Genomic DNA, 20148 nt, shown 5'->3' on the forward strand with positions numbered 1-20148 from the left:
TCATGACAAAATGACATACCTTGCAAATTTCTAAACTCACCCCTTTTAAAAGATTATTTCATCAGTTCATGAATGTTTGATTGGCAGAAGTATTTCATGCCTAGGCTAGCAGCTTCAAGTTGTCTTTAAAAGAAAAGATAAACCACATCCCTATTTTTTTGGTTAACTCTTCTAAACTCTGAGTGGCTCACTTAAAGTTTTAGGTTAGCTATGGGTTTTTCATACACATGATGCCCTTTTGAAATAACTTGGATGATGGCAAAATTCCTATTAAAAAGAAAAAAACACACAGACTCAGATAAAATTCTCATCCATGGGCTCCAGCCATTTCCTGTAAGTCCAGCAAATCTCAGCAGAGCAAAAATTCTTATATCTGCTTGCTATGAATAATGATTAGGAGCTGGTCTGAAAAAAAGATGGTACCTTGAATTCATTACCACAAGCAAGGTTTAAGATGAAAGTTTAAATTTAAAAGGATTTCTTCATGTGGGACATCCAAGCTACTCTCAGACCCAAAAATCAGGTATCATATCTGCAGCTGTACACATCTAACTCTAACAGATGATGTGAACCAAATTCCTATGCAGAGTTATTGGCATCTTGAAACCTGCCAGTGATATAGTAGAAACCATTAACTGACAAACACACAACTGGAGTCTTTTTAATGGTTTACTCCATATTAGGAACAGGCATAGTGAATTCAAGGACAACTTCCTCAGTGCTACTGTATCTTTTCTGACTCTTGAGTAAAGATAATTGAAATGCTGGCAATCAACACAGAAACAGGTGCAGGGCATTCCAAATATTGCTCTATTTAAAGCTGCACAAAAGCTCAGAGCTACAACAGCAGGCTCAAAGATTAAATCAGCTCTGTTTAGACACACAAGAGAAGAATGGCCAGAACAGGTATTGTACAAAGCTCGATATTTTAGAAATGCTGTTCATGTGCCTGTAAAATTCAAATATGTGTGTACTTAGCCTGGGAGTTTCTGCTGGTTTTATTAATTAAATATGGGTTTTGAATAACCTGTCTGCTTGGAACTTAAAATGTTTTCCTTATATAGTTGTAGGTATTATTTCTCCCACTTTAATTATTTTAATGGTTTTGTAATTTTATGAGCATTTGGGTGGGGGCAGAAGTTAAAGGTGAGATCCTCTGATACTTCCAAGAAAAATACTTCAAACATGAGCATAGTAGTTACTAGCTCTAAAATGAATCAAATTGTTAAATTACACTGCAATTTAAACATAACTAGATTACTGAAGCTATTTAAGATTTTAAAATAAAGCTCAGTATACCCAGTGCATAGATTTTCAGAAACTAGAATCAAATAAATGCTATTTACTTGAAACAATTTTGTTTAGCGCATAATAATAGCACTGAATAGCTTTCTCACCAATTGTCAATCACAAGGAAGTCAATTTGAGTGTTATCTCTGTTGGGTATTAGCATATTATTTAGCACACTCCACTTACCAGAGTGAAGGTAACTTTTCATTTGTATGAGCATTGAGGGAGATTTATGGTAGCTTTGTAATATTTGATTTCTAAATATTCAGGCAGTCAAGTGTAGTGCCTGAAAGGAGAAAGGAGGCAGCAACACAGCTATTCCTGCTTCAGAATGTCAAATATTTTTTTCAGCTGATAGCTCTCTCTGTAGACTTATGCAGGTACTTGCTTACAGGCATATGTAGTTCTAAGCAGAATGAGGGTGGAAAGAAAATTCAGCCAAACATACAATACTACAGGTAGTCCTCACTTAACAACTGTTTATTTAGCAATGGTTCGGACTTCCAACAGTGCTGAAAAAACCGACTTACAACCGGTCCTCACACTTATGACTGTTGCAGCATTCCACACTGTCATGTGATCATGATTTGAGTGCTTGGCACCCAGTTTGCATTTACAGTATGACTGTTGCAGCATCCCATAGTCACATGATTAGCATTTTTGACCTTCCTGGCTGGCTTCTGACAAGCAAAATCAATGGGGAACTCTGTGATTTGCTTAACAACCATGTGGTTCACTTAACACCCATGGTGATTCACTTAACCATTGCAAAGTAGGTTGTAAAATTCATTAAGTTGAATTCACTTAATGACCACTTCACTTAGCAACCAAAATTCCAGTCCCAATTATAGTTGTTAAGTGAGGACTACCTGCATCCAAATCTTGGAGCCATTTTTTTAAACTTTCCCCCCCAGAGTTGAAAATGATTCATTTTTTGTACACAGAAAGAAGGCATGTATCTTGACTTCTGTTTCAGATAGCAAAATGACTTGGGCCAACCCAGGAGTCAAGTGCAGAAGTTTCACCACATCTGAAAAATGGCTGATAAATTTTCTTTGTGCTGCAGAAAAGCTTCTATAGGCATGGAGCTCTTGTTTGACTCCCTGAATCATGAGATCAGAATACACTTTTGCCAGTTGTAATCATTTGTTATATTACTCAAAACACTTATGAATGAGGCAAGAAGATGCCGTCATTGATGTATATCTGATTTCATTTATTTCATCACATGAATGGTTTGTGGTTCATCACATAACTAACGTTACTGAAAACTTCCCTGTAATTATGAACTGTATTATCACTGCTGGAAAACAATTTGTTTTTTGGATTAGGATTAAAATGTTATGTTTTTAGACAAAACCACATATTATTAATCTTGTAAATCAGGTTGTACAAGGTTGGATCAAATGCCAAAAACTGCCTTCAAAATTTTGGAAAAATAAAGTTTTTAATATATATATATATATATTATTCCTGATGCATTTTCAAATAATTTTTCAATGTTTCTTTGTGATGGTTGCTCTCAGTGGGAATTTTTCTCTCTATATATTTTTTACTTTGCAAAGCACCTTGATGGCAATTCCTGTTTCTTCAAATTGAGAATTATAAACTACATATGAAGATACTTTCAGCATAGTATTGAACTGAGCCCACAGAGAAAAACTGTAGTGTGTGCATGCACATGTATATGTATGTAGGTTAAACCTGCACGGGAAAACTCAGTAATGTGAACAAATAGATCAAACAATATTGTCATAAACTTGAATCCCAAGAACCAGGAATGAAAGAAGGAACTGCATTAGGACTGTTCAGTAAAAGACACAGTGCAAGACCTTTAACAATAAAAGAAAAAGATGAATAAAGTAGATAAGTTATAGAATATAAGATTTAGAGAAAAAGCTTAGACAAATCTTAATTTTTTTTTAAAAAAAACAGCATCTATGTCCAGACCACTTTTTTTGTGAAATGCAGTCCTTTTATGCGTAGAAAATGTTCTCCAGTAGCTGAGCACCTTGGAATCCAAGCCACAAGGCTGTATTTGTTTTCTATTGTTTCCATGAGATAATGTCCAATACATGGGGCAGAACACTGTGAGCTACTTATTGTCAGAGTAGGTTGTACTTTGCTGAAACTGATACGTTACATTCAGTGGTCAATGTACTTCACTCTAAAAAAAGATGAGACAGAGCCTTGGAATGGAAGCATGAGGGTTTTTTGCACCAAGTGTCTCAAAATCTTTCTAAGAGCAGATCTGAAACAGAGATGAATGGGATCAGTTTTAAGAGGGAGACAGATATAAGATTACATTCAGGAATGCAATGGCAGAAAGGCAGATGTAACAAATGGAAAAGGTAAGGAATATAAGCTCTGATTAGTTGTTACTCTCAGTGGTGTAGCTTGTTCTGGCCCTCCGTGGGCTATCTGAAGATCCCATGGAAAGTGGATGAAAGATCCCCTGAAATCTTACACCTGCTGGACTCCCATGCTGAAACTGGGTAGAAATGAAACCATCTTAAGAAATCCTTTCTGGACGTCAACCTCTTCCTCTGTTTTGTTTATGGTGATGGCTTGATGTTAGGTCTGGACCATATTTACCATGGCTGCTGATTGGTGGATCCCTCTCCCATAATGAAATGGACAGCACAGGTGAACCAGACAGCACCAAGCTGGCACAAGCCAGAAAACAGTATTTTTGGTGCATAGCAGGAGGTTGCCATTTCTGGGTGGGCTGGGTGCGGGCAGAGGATTTGGGCTAGCTCAAGCAGCGCCAAAATCTAGGTCACTACTAGGTAGCAAAGAGGGTTTTCAGTCTGTCTGTCTTCCATCTAGTGGGCACCTAGATTTTGGCACCACAGGTATGGCAACCTCCATCAAGGACTTATGCAGAACTCTGCTCAAAAGGCAAGTTTGAATAAATCGTACTGAGCCAATGTTAGTTTTGCCTTGGATTTTATTAGGTAAATGGTATATCATGTTTCTGTCTAACACTGGAGTAGAGATAACACACAGGATAATCATTCATTAGTCTATTATGAGGATTAATACAGCATGCTTGTCCTGACCAATGGAAATTCATACTAAGTCAGGCTTAACTCATCTTGAGAGATTGTTTTCTGAGGGCTACACACCTAGCCAAATGTAGGACAACGCCTTCAAAAAGTAGTGTTTCGTTTTTGTTTTGCTAGTGGCACTGTAGAATTCTTTCCTAAGGTTTGTTCTTTAGGGAATCTCCCCATCAGCATTTTGAGCAAGTTTCTGTTCCCACGGCATCAGCTAAGCTGGTTTATTTCCAGTTTTGCTATAACATAGCTGAAACCTCTTCCAAGCTGTTTTTTTCTTTGATTTTTCTTGGGAGTGGTAGGATGCAATATGACTCATTCCCAGTTTGCTGGAGGAAACTCTTGTTTCACTGCTTTTTGGGGGGGGGGGTTTCTAAGCCTCACATCCTGTAAGAGAAATGCTGACTTCCTGGTTTTGCAGCTCCTCCTCCCCCTTTGCTCAAATGAAATGGGAAGTGTGAAATTAGCAAGAATTGAATTGAATTGAATTACCTCACATTTCACAACAGTAAGAACAGACCACGGAACAACAGACTGGTTTAAGATTGGGAAAGGAGTACGGCAGGACTGTATACTCTCACCCTCCCTATTCAACTTGTATGCAGAACACATCATGCGACAAACTGGGCTTGAGGAATCCAAGGCTGGAGTTAAAATCTCTGGAAGAAACATTAACAATCTCAGATATGCAGATGATACCACTTTGATGGCTGAAAGCGAAGAGGAACTGAGGAGCCTTATGATGAAGGTGAAAGAAGAAAGTGCAAAAGCTGGCTTGCAGCTAAACCTCAAAAAAAGCAAGATTATGGCAACCAGCTTGATTGACAACTGGCAAATAGAGGGAGAAAATGTAGAAGCAGTGAAAGACTTTGTATTTCTAGGTGCGAAGATTTCTGCAGATGCTGACTGCAGTCAGGAAATCAGAAGACACTTAATCCTTGGGAGAAGAGCATTGACAAATCTTGATAAAATAGTTAAGAGCAGAGACATCACACTGACAACAAAGGCCCGCATAGTTAAAGCAATGGTGTTCCCTGTAGTAACATATGGCTGCGAGAGCTGGACCATAAGGAAGCCTGAGAGAAGGAAGATCGATGCTTTTGAACTGTGGTGTTGGAGGAAAATTCTGAGAGTGCCTTGGACTGCAAGAAGATCAAACCAGTTCATATTCCAGGAAATAAATCCAGACTGCTCACTTGAGGGAATGATATTAAAGGCAAAACTGAAATACTTTGTCCACATAATGAGAAGACAGGAGAGCCTGGAGAAGATGCTGATGCTAGGGAGAGTGGAAGGCAAAAGGAAGAGGGGCCGACCAAGGGCAAGGTGGATGGATGATATTCTAGAGGTGATGGATTCGTCCCTGGGGGAGCTGGGAGTGTTGACGACTGACAGGAAGCTCTGGCGTGGCCTGGTCCATGAAGTCACGAAGAGTCGGAAGTGACTAAATGAATAAACAACAAAAGCCTCACATTTCATCAGCAGGAAGGAGTCTTGGTGTAAAGTGCTAGGCTTCTGAGGTTTCATTCTTGTTCTGCCCCTTGTCCTTTTTGTTGTTGGGGAGTGATGCGGAGAGGCTTTTTGACTGCCAGCAGTTCAGGGCAGAGCAGAGATTTTTCTCAATAGTTCAAGTCAGCAGTAATGGGGACCATCACAGAATACCGTGAAACTGCATTGAGGGTTTGGGAAGTGAAAGTAATAATTGCCATCAAAAGGTAAACTTCAGTGAAGTTTCATCACATGTTTCATTGCTTTGACATAATTACCATATGTGACAGACATCTATATTATCTATACCAGTGTTTCTCAACCTTGGCAACTTTAAGATGGGTGGACTTCAACTCCCAGAATTCTCCAGCCAGCTTTAAAGTCCACTCATCTTAAAGTTGCCAAGGTTGAGAAACACTGATCTATATTAATGATTTATCTGGTGGGACAAAAGGATAGAACAGTAATACATTCATTAGTGTGAAAGCTTAGAATATAGGCAGAGCCTGTCAGGATCAGGCCACATTCAACTTAGTCCAGCAAGTTTGTTTCTTGTAGATGCTTCTTCTTTGCAAGTAGGAAATGGAGAGAGAACCTTCTCCCACTGTGGGTCCCCTGCAACTGGCTATTTGGAGCATGCTGCCCCCAATGCAGTTGTATTACAGAGGCTTCAGGATTAATACTGTTGATGTTAGACCTGTCCTCTTTTTATCTATCCGATCCCATTTAAAGCCCTCCAAGTTACTGACTGTCACAATCTTATTGCTAATAATTCCACCTTACACGCTGTATGGAAAAGTTATTTCTGTTGTCCACTCTAAATCTCCTTTCAGTCAGCTCCATTAGATGGTCCCTGGTCCTAGTGTTTTGAGACACGGAGGAAGAAACCCACTGTCTTGAATTTCATGCACCTCATTTCTTTCCTCAGTTGTACTTTTCTAACCCACACATTCTAACTTTTTCATGTAAGGAAGGGGTCTGAATCTCCTGACCAATTTGGCTGCCCTCAAAAGCACTTTTTTCAACTCTATTATAACTTTTTTCAAATGTGGCAGTCTGAACTGTTCACAGTATTTCAGATGCAGATATACCATAGATGTGCATTAAAAGCATTACAAGGTTGGCAATGTTATTTTCAATCTCATTCTTCATGAGACCTAGCTTGGGACTTGCCTTTTACACAATTGCCATAGTCCTCCACTAAGACTCCAACATTTGGTTAATGACAACAGTCCATACCCATCAATGTATATGTGAAGTTATGGTTTTTTGTCCCAGTGCTCCTTTTATCTTTACCTAAATTGAATTGCATTTGCCAGATTGCCTATTCACTTAGTTTAAAGACATCTTTTCAAAACCTTTCAATCACTATTAGGGGTTACTGTCCAGAATAGTTTGGTACCATCTGAAAACTTGACAAGTTCCCTCCTTACTCCTTAATCAAGTTTTCCTTACTAACATGAAGGTGGTAACAATTAGCCAATTTACTACCAATGGCTTGAGAATATGGCAATTGTTAATATATCTGGAGGGCAGCCAGTTGGGGAAAGTTGTTATAGGGTGTGTCCTGATTTAGAGAGGACATTCCTTTATTTGAAGGGCTACTAGTTCAAGTCTATTTCAAAGATAAAAACCAAGGGAAGAGAGGGTTGATCATCAATGACAAGAATGAAGTCAGTCTTCTTAATTGGACAAAGTGCATATTTATTTAAAGTATAATTCTAAATTTGCTTTACATATACAAAGCTGCAAACACATACTGTATACATATCTACACCCTTCCTTGTCTTCTTTTTTCTAGAATATTTATACACTTACCTGGGAGTAAGTACTACTGAATATATATGTATAAGAGAGCACTCTTAACAGAGCACTGTGCTCCAGCCATCCATAAACCTATTGTGCCCATTGGAGCTTGTGGTCATTCTTGGAAATCAAAGTGATACTGGAAGCCAGCCCTTTACTTTACAGCATGCTAGCTTTGTATTTTTTAATTGGCTTGTGAAAAATATTGTCAAAAGCCAAATGGAGTAGGCTACCTAAAGGACATAAAGGGAGGCATTGGTAGGGATAATAGTGCCCCTTAGGGCATCACATTGGAGATGCCAATATGAAAGTGTTCCAGACTGTTGTGCTTCTTAATCCAAGACAGAGATAGAATATTGATTCTAGAAGGAAGAAACAAGCCAATTTTGGATGGGCTTCCTGGGACATTCATTTTGGCAAGCGGCAGTCATGTTTCCCCAAACTGTGTCAGCTATTTGCTTGCCTATTTTTAATAATTCTCCTGGAATCACCTTTCTTGCAGCCAGCTGCTGTCTGATTCATGACATAGGACAGGCATTGCAGAACATTTTTGATCCTTTTATTTTCATTATCTGACTTCCACTAAACTGAATCTCTGTAAGAGAGCATGTTGATGGATTTGTTCTTTTTAAAGATCTTTCCCATTCTATTAATTCATATTACTGTACTTGTATGGCTTGCTGTATACCATTGTAAATGGATGCCATAATGATGGGTAGGTTGTCTGTTCGTGGTGGCTTCTGTATGCTCAGCTCATGGACTTTTACAGTACATCCCTCCAAACATACATGGGTCAGACAATGAAAGCCAAATTAAGCATTTATTTCAATAAGAATTTACTACATCTAGTAAGAATAAATGGCAATAATTCAATTTTTTCCATGGAGGAACAACCTATGATTCCCCTAAGGCCTGGGTGCAGTCCCAAGAACATCTCTGAGCTTCATTAGATTATAATTTCTAATGTAACAGTAGGAGAAAATTTAAATATATGGGATTAGTGCTATTAAAAGTTTGCTTGCTTTTTTAATGATATTTCTAGGTCATCCTTCTCCCAACAGATTCTGGGCAGAAAACAATAAAACAGCAAAAATCCAATTAACACAAGCAACTAATGCAATAAAATTCCTTTTGAAAGACAGAAACATCATGGGGCAGTTTTCTGCTCCTATTCATCTTGAGCCAAAGGCATGATAAAATTAAACAATTTTAACAAGTTTGCAAAAAGCCAGTTGTGTGGGAACCACACATACCTTTGGGGGCAGAGAATTCCATAAAGTGGAGGCTACTACTGAGAAGGCCTTCTGCTTTGTCTATACCCCATTTACCTCAGAAAGTGAGGGGGAGGAACCCTCAGCAGGTCCTCTTGTGATGTTTAAACCAGGTGGGCAGACCTTGTTCTAACAAGCCATTGTCTGATGTATCCTGTGTAGGGCTTTAAAGATAATGACCAGCACTGTGAATTGGGCCTGGAAGCCTACTGGTAATCAATGCAACAACAACAACTTCAAAATAAGTGTTATTTTGCATTGGCAGAATTGACCTGCCCGCATTATAACTGCTGCCCATTTTTCCAGCTGTAGCTTCAGGGGTATTTACAAAGTCCTGCATAGAGAGTGCTGCAGTAGTCCAGCAAGTGGTGATTAAAGTACACATTCTGCCACTAGGGCATCTGCCTCTGGGTGGGCCCCAAGTGGCATTCCAGCCAAAAATGAGTGAAACCCCTCTGGTCACAGCTTCCACTACTGTTTTAACAGGAGCTGTGGAGGACTCCCAAGTTACAAACCATCTCCTTCAGAGGGAATGCAATCCCACCTGAGAAACCAATGAAACTAATATTGTTGGGTGCCATGTTGTCAACTGATGAACAGTAGTTTTGTCTTGGGAGGATTCAGCCTCAGCTCATTTTTCCCCAGCCAGATCCTTACAGCCTTCCAGTATCTCCAGCTTGGCCCATGGTGGTGATGTACAATTGGGTGTCATCAAAATATTGTTGACAACTTACCCCAAACCAATGGATGACCTCCATTCATGTAGATATTAAATAGTATAGGGGAGAGCCCTAAGAAACCTCATATTACAATAATCAGAGAACTGAGTGCTTTTCCCCTAGCACCAGTGACTGGTATCACTCAGATAGGAGTAGAACCACCATAAAACAGTGCCTCCCATTCCTCTCAGATGAGCAAGAAGGATCCTGTGGAGTTTTAATTAGCTTTTTCTTCATTTATGCTCTTTATTATTTTAGAAGTAGCCTATTCATGATTTAAAGCAGAACTGTAGTAAAATTACACATTGAATCAGCTAGCTCCTGGAGTGGAGACAGGTAATGGAAACCAGACAACTATCCTTCGAGTATATATGGAACGGTTTGAAAGGAGGAAGTATGCAGACACAATAAACACTATTGTTTACAGACAATGTTGATGGTATTAACAGGATAGAATTCTTGTAATGTGAAGGAATGCAGAGGCACTAAAGGAAGGTCACCCCCAATCTCTTATCAAAGACATTCCAGTGTAATATGTGATTTTCAATATTTTCTTCACTTTTCTTATGTAGTGTAACAACCCAAATGCATATAATCTGTAACCTTGCTTTCTTTGGGTCTCCTTTGCAGTTCTTTGGCAAGGAGCCCAGTGGTCACTGTAGTTTGTGCATGCCAATAAAGTATACTTTGTTGCATCTGTCTCCAATCACTTTGGCCCCTCCTTTAAAGGGAGCATTTTTCCTACTACAATACCATGGTCAGTGGTATTGAATACTGATGCAAGTCATCCATGAATGCTGCCTGAAAAGGATCAAGATAAGCTACTTCATCTAGAATCTTCTGTAGTTGATTTACATTTATTTATCTTTGTATGTATATGATTTATATAACTTTTTTTACTATAGAGCATTCAAGGTAACTTATAAGAAAAGTGAAACAGATATATTTGCATTTAAATTATGTTACAATGAATTTAATTTTTAATGGCTATATCCACATTTTAGAGTTTGTCTTCTGTCTTGGCCTGCCTTAGTTGAAAGAAAAGGGCTGCACTCAAGACTTGTGTTACAGTATGTGTGTGATCAGTATTTCACATCCAGTAGATTTTAATAGTGTATCCTCTCATGTCCCTGGCAGTATTTATATCTGCCTCCAGTTTATTATGTATTAATCTATTGATCTAGTTCACACAAACATGCACCCTATAAGCCCAGAGCCTGCCCTTCTAAGTTATGAAGTTCAAAACTGACTCACTGCCTCTCAGTCTCTTACTCAAACCAAACATCTATTAACTGTAAGTGTAGTAAATGAGCTAGCTTACTTTATTCTAAATTAGGGTGTCATGGGCAGGTGGCTTCATTAGTTTAAAATTATGCCAAGGAATTGCCCTAAGCAACTGCAGTTTCATAAAAAAAAACTGCTTAGAAAACATTCAGATGTATAATTTTTAATTGCTGAGAGACAGACATTTTCAGTTTCATTTCAGCACTAATGATGTTTGAATGATGGACTGAAACAGATAATGCATTCTTCTCTTCCACTTCTTTCAATGCAGCTATAATTATCAAGGGACGCGGTGGCGCTGCGGGTTAAACCGCTGAGCTGCCGATCGGAAGGTCGGTGGTTCGAAACCGCGCGGCGGGGTGAGCTCCCGTTGCTAGTCCCAGCTCCTGCTCACCTAGCAGTTCGAAAACATGCAAATGTGAGTAGATCAATAGGTACCGCTTCGGCGGGAAGGTAACGGCGTTCCGTGAGTCATGCCGGCCACATGACCCGGAAGTGTCTATGACAACGCCGGCTCTAAGGCTTAGAAACGGAGATGAGCACTGCCCCCTAGAGTCGGACACGACTGGACTTTACGTCAAGGGAAACCTTTACCTTTACCTTTTTATAATTATTATCATAAATACAATATATGATACATTATTACTATATATAAGAGATCTTGATGAGGTTCTCCAGCCAGGCCCAGAAAAGAACTTGTAGAAGCTTTTCTGAAAGAGACACATTTTATTAAACAATATACCTACAACTTGGTGAAACACATCCTTCACAAGTGGGCCCACTTTTTCCTCTCCCTCTTTTGCCTGCTGGAATGGAAGAACCTGGATTGGAAGACCGTTATTTTGCAACTTTGACTTGTTAGCTGAGCTTTTGCTGATAAAATAACCTGCGTCCACTTTCAGTAGTAGTTGGACAAATGTGTTGTCCAAGAGGAGTTGGAGCCTTTAAATCCTGAAGAAGTGGGCAGGGTCCTGTTTGGAAGGAGCTCCACCATCTTTGGGCTTGACCCTTGTCCCATTTGGTTAGTATAGACATCCAGGCAGGGGACAGGGGGCCTGGGGCTGGACTGAATGCCTCCATCCTTTAAAAAGGCATTGGGGTGCCTTTTTCTCAAGGGTCTGGCCCTAGATCCAGCCAAACTAGACAACTATCACCCAATCTCCAACCATTCTTCTTTGAGGAAGGTTGCTGAAAAGGAGGTGAAACATCAGCTATAAAGGGTTAAGGAAGAAACAGGTTTTCAGGATTCTTTCCCATCAGGGTTTAACTTGGGCATGGGATGGATACTCTTATAGATGACCTATAAGATATTGACCCAGAATGTAGTGACACAGGCAGTGATGAGCATGCTTCAGTATGCCAATGTGATTCCACTGCTCCGTGAGCTGCACTGGTTGGCCTCAGGGTGCAGTTCAAGGTGCTGGTTATGTAGGTGACCTTGACAAAGATATGCAAGCACTGTTGCCAAGACTACAAGAGGTAGTAAAAAACATTTTTTTCAGTCCAGAATATCCAGATGACATTCAGAAGTGGCTCAGATAGACACCTCCCTAATTCACTGAACTGTAAGAAGGAAGAAGTGGTATCAATCACATTTCCTATTCTGTTGTTATAGCCAATCTCAATAAAAGTAAATTTAGCCTTCCTGGTTGATTTCTTAGTCTGGTCTACCTAGTGGGACCATAGTTTATCACCTATGAAGCTGTTTATGACATAGGGCCTGGTTATTTGAAGGACCACTTGTCTCCAGTTGTTTCTACCTATCCAGTGAGATCAGGCAGAGTAGGCACACTTTGGGTCCCATTGATAAAGCATGTCATCTACCAGGACCCAGGAGGATACTTTCTCTGGCATGGTGTCTGCCCTCTAAAATGATACCAAAGTAAAATATCATTTTGAACATCTAATTTAATATATTTAAACGACAGCTTCTAAATTGTTATTATGTATATCATTTTGTAAAGCATATATCGTGCATTATTTAGTAGAGAATATGTCTCAAATATTCATCTTAATGATCGGCAAATTTTTCTTATAGTTCAATCATATCTTTTAAAATTTTATTTTCCCATCCTGTAAATAAAATCTTCATTCTTTCTCCTTAGAAGCACAGCCGTTGCCATATTCCAGGTATGTTGTACCTGTTCTTCTCATGATTGGCTGGATTGCAGGTTGTGCATTAATGGTTTATTTTGTCTTCTCTTAAGAAAGGTAAGTGGTGGCAGCATTACATCTAGAATAGTAAATTTTATGAAGTGCGCATTTCATTACTAGAATTTATTAACTACTTTTTTTTTTTTGGTTATACAGGAAAGAAGACTTTGCAAACTTCAAGGCCAATGAAGATGGTCTGTTTCTTAGTTTAAAAATATCCCTGGCCAATGCTATTTTGATAATATTAATGATGAAAACATAATTCAATTTATACATTTTGTCTTCTAGGTCTTTAATAGAAAACAAATAAACAAACCAGTTTTGTAAATGTAGGTTACTTTGAAATTGATTTGCATTAGACATTTGGTAATAGAGCAATACTGGCCCATATCCTGGCAAATTTTATATTCTGGCATCTACACAAAGAAGCATTTTTATATGCCCTGTGCTTAATGGCAGGGTAGAAATTCAGATATTTTGCTGGTTGTAGTTGGAAAACAGGATAATTGATCATTTCATAGCTGTCAACAAGCCATCACTACTGATGAGTTATACTCAAGTAACACCTTGTGTCTCCCCTACAATATTTGTTGTTTATTCATTTAGTCGCTTCCGACTCTTCGTGACTTCATGGACCAGCCCACGCCAGAGCTTCCTGTCGGTCGTCAACACCCCCAGCTCCCCCAGGGACGAGTCCGTCACCTCTAGAATATCATCCATCCATCTTGCCCTTGGCCCCTCTTCCTTTTGCCTTCCACTCTCCCTAGCATCAGCATCTTCTCCAGGGTGTCCTGTCTTCTCATGATGTGGCCAAAGTATTTCAGTTTTGCTTTTAATATCATTCCCTCAAGTGAGCAGTCTGGCTTTATTTCCTGGAGGATGGACTGGTTGGATCTTCTTGCAGTCCAAGGCACTCTCAGAATTTTCCTCCAACACCACAGTTCAAAAGCATCGATCTTCCTTCGCTCAGCCTTCCTTATGGTCCAGCTCTCGCAGCCATATGTTACTACAGGGAACACCATTGCTTTAACTATGCGGGCCTTTGTTGTCAGTGTGATGTCTCTGCTCTTAACTATTTGATCGAGATTTGTCATTGCTCTTCTCCCAAGGATTAAGCGTCTTCTGATTTCCTGACTGCAGTCAGCATCTGCAGTAATCTTTGCACCTAAGAATACAAGGTCTTTCACTGCTTCTACATTTTCTCCCTCTATTTGCCAGTTATCAATCAAGCTGGTTGCCATAATCTTGCTTTTTTTGAGGTTTAGCTGCAAACCAGCTTTTGCACTTTCTTCTTTCACCTTCATCATAAGGCTCCTCAGTTCCTCTTCGCTTTCAGCCATCAAAGTGGTATCATCTGCATATCTGAGATTGTTAATGTTTCTTCCAGAGATTTTAACTCCAGCCTTGGATTCCTCAAGGCCAGCTTATCGCATGATGTGTTCTGCATACAAGTTGAATAGGTAGGGTGAGAGTATACAGCCCTGCCGTACTCCGTTCCCAATCTTAAACCAGTCCGTTGTTCCGTGGTCTGTTCTTACTGTTGCTACTTGGTCGTTATACAGATTCTTCAGGAGGCATACAAGATAACTTGGTATCCCCATACCACTAAGAACTTGCCACAATTTGTTATGGTCCACACAGTCAAAGGCTTTAGAATAGTCAATAAAACAGAAATAGATGTTTTTCTGAAACTCCCTGGCTTTTTCCATTATCCAGCGGATATTGGCAATTTGGTCTCTAGTTCCTCTGCCTTTTCTAAACCCAGCTTGTACATCTGGCAATTCTCGCTCCATGAACTGCTGAAGTCTGCCTTGCAGGATCTTGAGCATTACCTTACTGGCATGTGAAATGAGTGCCACTGTTCGATAGTTTGAACATTCTTTAGTGTTTCCCTTTTTTGGTATGGGGATATAAGTTGATTTTTTCCAGTCTGATGGCCATTCTTGTGTTTTCCAAATTTGCTGGCATATAGCATGCATTACCTTGACAGCATCATCTTGCAAGATTTTGAACAGTTCAGCTGGGATGCCGTCGTCTCCTGTTGCCTTGTTATTAGCAATGCTTCTTAAGGCCCACTCAACCTCACTCTTCAGGATGTCTGGCTCTAGCTCACCGACCACACTGTCAAAGCTATCCCCGATATTGTTATCCTTCCTATACAGGTTTTCTGTATATTCTTGCCACCTTTTCTTGATCTCTTCTTCTTCTGTTAGGTCCTTGCCATCTTTGTTTTTGATCATATCCATTTTTGCCTGGAATTTACCTCCAATGTTTCTAATTTTCTGGAAGAGGTCTCTTGTCCTTCCTATTCTATTGTCTTCTTCCACTTCCGCGCATTGCTTGTTTAAAAATAATTCCTTATCTCTTCTGGCTAACCTCTGGAATTTTGCATTTAATTGGGCATATCTCCCCCTATCACTGTTGCCTTTTGCTTTCCTTCTTTCTTGGGCTACTTCTAGTGTCTCAGCAGACAGCCATTTTGCCTTCTTGGTTTTCTCTTTCTTTGGGATGTATTTTGTTGCCGCCTCCTGAACAATGTTGTGAACTTCTGTCCAGAGTTCTTCCGGGACCCTATCTACTAAGTCCAGTCCCTTAAATCGATTCTTCACCTCCACTGCATATTCCTTAGGAATATTAGTGAGCTCATATCTAGCTGATCTGTGGGTCTTCCCTAATCTCTTTAGTCTGATCCTAAATTGTGCAAGAAGAAGTTCGTGATCTGAACTACAGTCAGCTCCAGGCCTTGTTTTTACCGACTGTACAGATGTCCGCCACCTTTGGCTGCAAAGGATGTAATCAATCTGATTTCGGTGTTGTCCATCTGGTGAAGTCCATGTATAAAGCCATCTCTTAGGTTGTTGGAAGAGAGTGTTTGTTATGCAGAGTGAATTGTCTTGGCAAAATTCTATCAGCCTGTGTCCTGCTTCGTTTTGTTCTCCCAGGCCATACTTACCTGTAATTCGAGGTGTCATTTGACTGCCCACCTTAGCTTTCCAGTCTCCTGTGATGAAAATAACATCTCTTTTAGGCGTGTTGTCCAGTAGGTGCTGCAGATCCTCATAGAACTGCTCTACTTCAGCTTCTTCAGCATTTGTGGTTGGGGCGTATATTTGGATCACTGTGATGTTAGATGGCTTGCCCTGAATTCGAATTGAGATCATTCTGTCGTTTTTTGGGTTGTATCCAAGCACTGCTTTAGCCACTTTACTATTAATTATGAAGGCTACTCCATTTCTTCTGTGGTCCTCTTGTCCGCAGTAGTAGATCTGGTGGTCATTTGATGTGAAGTGGCCCATTCCAGTCCATTTCAGTTCACTGACGCCCAGAATGTCTATCTTTAATCTTGACATCTCACCAATAACCACATCCAATTTGCCCTGGCTCATAGATCTTACATTCCAGGTGTAATGATTGCCTATTCCAATAAAAGGAGTCTCATCAGTAATTACTAGAGAAAACTAATTTATTGAATGAATAGTATGCAAAGTACGAAGAAAGCTGAGAATGAGCAAAAGCGCGCCAAATACAAACTTAAAAAGCCTTGCTCCCGTTGCGAACCCTCCCCTCAGGCTAGCATAGCAACCACCCACCCCAGATGCTAGCAACCGTTAGAATCGGCCTGAGAAAGTAACCTTGAACAGCAGAGATAACCCAAACATACATTCCAGAAGATCACAAGTCAGCACAAAGGAAATTTACCAGCGTGGCCAGGCAGGCACGCAACTGCAGATATGACATGTGAAACGTTACGAGGAACCATAAACATCGGAACGGGAACATGACACCAGGTTCCGATGGTGTGTTGATCCTTAGAACATCGGATTCGCCGTTCACCACCAGCACCGTCAGCCGCTAGCCATCCTTTCGGCTTTGAGCTAGCTGCGTCATCACGTCTGGGGCTAGTTGAACTCATCCTCTGTTCCTCCCCAGTAGCATTTTGACCATCTTCCGACCTGGGGGTCTCATCTTCCGATGGTATACCGACATATCTCTGGTTGTACTGATCCATTTAGTTTTCACGGCAAGAATACTGAGGTGGGTTGCCATTACCTTCCCCAGGGATCGCATTTAGTCTGACCTCTCTGTCATGACCTTCCCGTCTTGGGTGGCCCTTCACGGTTTAGCTCATGGCATCATTGAGGTGCTCAAGCTCCAGCACCACGACAAGGTAACGATCCTTTGCTGAAGCCCCTACAATATACTGTTCTATAATATGATTTTAGGGATTTTTAATTTTGTTTCACAAGAAGCAGAAGGAGTTTTTTTTTCTTAAAAAGTGGTAATAGCCTGACTTTCATAAAATGAAAGATAATATTTGAGGTTATATATCAATGTTCTCAATTACTTTGATTTTAAGAATAATCAGAATCATAAATGTTTGGCAGGTTGGACTAATTCTTATAGCTGTTTATTCTGATGGCTGTTCTACTAGGACTTTGACAAGGCAACACTAAAAATTAACCACACTTGTGTGATTCCCCCCTCCCCCTGCCTCGCCTTTACAGTCCAAGGAACTAGTGAGGGTCTCTTCTGAGATGTTTGCCATGTACACATTCCTTCTGTGGACTTAGCTACAGCTTGTCTGACCCTTGTCTAGTCTGCAGCTCTCCCTCCTGTCTCCCAAGGTCATTTCCACATACCATTACAGATATACTGTAATGCTCTATCTAAAATTTAGGATTATGTTTGAAATTGAATAGGTATGAGTCTTCATCCTTCAACCTATACTGTATCATTCAAAAATATATACCAGTGAATTAAGACTTATTGTACTGACTCTCTGACTTCTGCCCAACAGAAGATGTGGTTATCTTAGGTTTGCTGTTTGGAATGGAATGAATGAGCAGATGTCTCAGTAAACCTTAAACCACCTATTGGCAGCACTTGAGTCGATGAGGATTTAAGGGAGGAGTCAGTTGCCTGTTATATGAATACAGTGTTGATTTGTCTAGGTATTTAGTTTAGAAATTTTCTCTCAAATTATTCCAGTGGTATAGAGCTCTACAGTTTCTTTGGAGCAATGTGATAGGTGAAGCAATCCCTGGCAAATGCTTCTGATTCCACATTTTTAGTTCGTTCTTACTGCCATTTTTCTATATAGCATGAAATCTCTTTCATCCAGTACACTTGAATCTCTAAGGTGCAACCTCACATACTCTTACCTGGTAAACTAGGTCCAATGGAATTGAGCAAAACTGACTCAGTTCTTACTTAATTCCAGTAGAATAACAGTAGTACTTCTCTTACTCCAGATTACACAAATATTCTGCATGATACTTCATATATTACATTGCATCTTAAAGTGACAACAGACTGCAAGCTGTTGAATTTTTCTAACTTCCTTGGAGTTTTATCTTCTCCATCTCTTTTTTGTGTTTTACTTTATTATTTATAGCCTTTTACTAAGCTCTTATTTGGTGAATAATTCTGGAAAATTCAAGTACTTGTTAGCTATTTTGTGATATTTTTAAGTCTTAATAAAAGAATTGGCCTATTTTGGCTTTTGAACCTACAATTTTTGTTTAATTTGGAGGTATGTACAAGACATTGCTTACATAACATGGTCTTTGCACTTATATTGAAAATATCTACCAATCTTTTAACCTGAGATCCTCAGAACTGAACCTGGGATTTATCTGCAGCCCAGCCATATATTGTACAACAGAATAATAACAACTTCATGCATAAGAAACTTCCTTATATTAAGGAATTGTAATCTGCTATAATATTGTTCAATGAGTAGGCAATAAATATTTTTACTAAATGAATTAAGGCCATTGGTGGCTCTTGTCATGAGTAAGGATGGCGAGCAGGGGGCTCCCATCCAGACTGTTAAGCGCATGCGTAGCACTGAGGAATTGGGCAGCCATTCAAAGAGACACAGATCGGGACCGCCTTAACCTTTGGGGTTTATATGTCTGGGTTTTTCCCACGCTTCTTCAGTTTGTTAGGATTCCTGTTATGTACAAGCAATAAAACATTAGAGACCAGTTCCTTGTCTCAGCGTGGTTCCTGGCTGTTAGGACACTTCTCCAGTTCAATCTATGGTAACTCCTGCTTCTTTTCCAAAGTCTGTGTTGCTGTTCAGTGAGGTCAATAACTGGAAGTGTGCAATATAGAGACAAATAGACAAATAGAGACAGGGAGAATTAAATAGGAAATATTCTCAATATGAAATCTTGTCCCTTTGTTTTTAAGCTATGTTGCATGAAACCTGAGAACAAATGACTAATATTATGTCCTCTTTCAGTCTAATAACTGCAAATCTGCCACTTGATGGGGCTATGTTTCTGAACTTACTTTAGTAACAGTACACTTCATTCACAGCCAGTAGGTGGCACAGTGTCTACACTTACATTGCCTGTTTTCACCGCAACAATTATGCAATCTGATGGAATGTCTCATTTCTGTATACTTATAGATATGAAAGATGTGATTAAAATCATGGAAGTTGAAACTGAAATGAGAATAGCAACACAGCAGCCTGTGGTCATGAAATGGTTTGTGTTTTCTGAGACTGTTTAGTACCTACACAGCTCCATAGGTGATTTGAAGCCAAGTCATTCATTCATAACCACTTACCTTAGAGTTGTTGAGGTGGACTAAAATTAGGGACTGCAGGGCACATAGTGGAGGAATAATAAAATTGGGCAGATATTCTTCTATAAGTATTGGCATACTTTGGAATATTGCATTCTTAAAAAAAATTCTACAGTTGCCATTTGGAGCACCGCACTTTATTTAGAGCTACTAAGAAGGCAGACGTTTCTTCATGGTGTCTGTTTTCTTAGTCACTCACAGAGGTACAATATATTTGTCCACATTTTGGTTGCTGGAAATGCCCATGCTCAAACAAGACTTCCTATAACTGAGTAAGAATCTCTACTTCCTCAGCTGGTCTTTCATCCCTTGCTTGATGGCTACAGATTTCAAATGCTACTGTTGAAATCATGCATGTTTAGGTGTTTGAAGGATAGAGACTCTTGACTTCTGCATTTCCTTCTTCACTGGCTTTCAGAAGCACCAAGAAGAAGGGGAATTGGTGACCTTTGTTAGCACGTGGCTGCGTGTAGCTGA

The 20148-nt window shown here is 39.8% G+C and overlaps 1 protein-coding gene across 1 annotated transcript; it reads left to right on the top strand.

Annotated features, from left to right (window-relative positions):
- Positions 1-844: 844 nt before the first annotated feature.
- Positions 845-13420, top strand: STRIT1 (small transmembrane regulator of ion transport 1). Its single transcript, XM_063307884.1, has 3 exons — positions 845-906; positions 13023-13128; positions 13228-13420. Exons 1-2 carry the CDS (start codon positions 894-896, stop codon positions 13121-13123), a joined length of 114 nt encoding a protein of 37 aa, XP_063163954.1. The 5' UTR covers positions 845-893; the 3' UTR covers positions 13124-13128; positions 13228-13420.
- Positions 13421-20148: the final 6728 nt, after the last annotated feature.

Source organism: Candoia aspera, chromosome 6 (assembly GCF_035149785.1).
Source record: "Candoia aspera isolate rCanAsp1 chromosome 6, rCanAsp1.hap2, whole genome shotgun sequence".
Lineage (NCBI taxonomy): Eukaryota > Metazoa > Chordata > Lepidosauria > Squamata > Boidae > Candoia > Candoia aspera.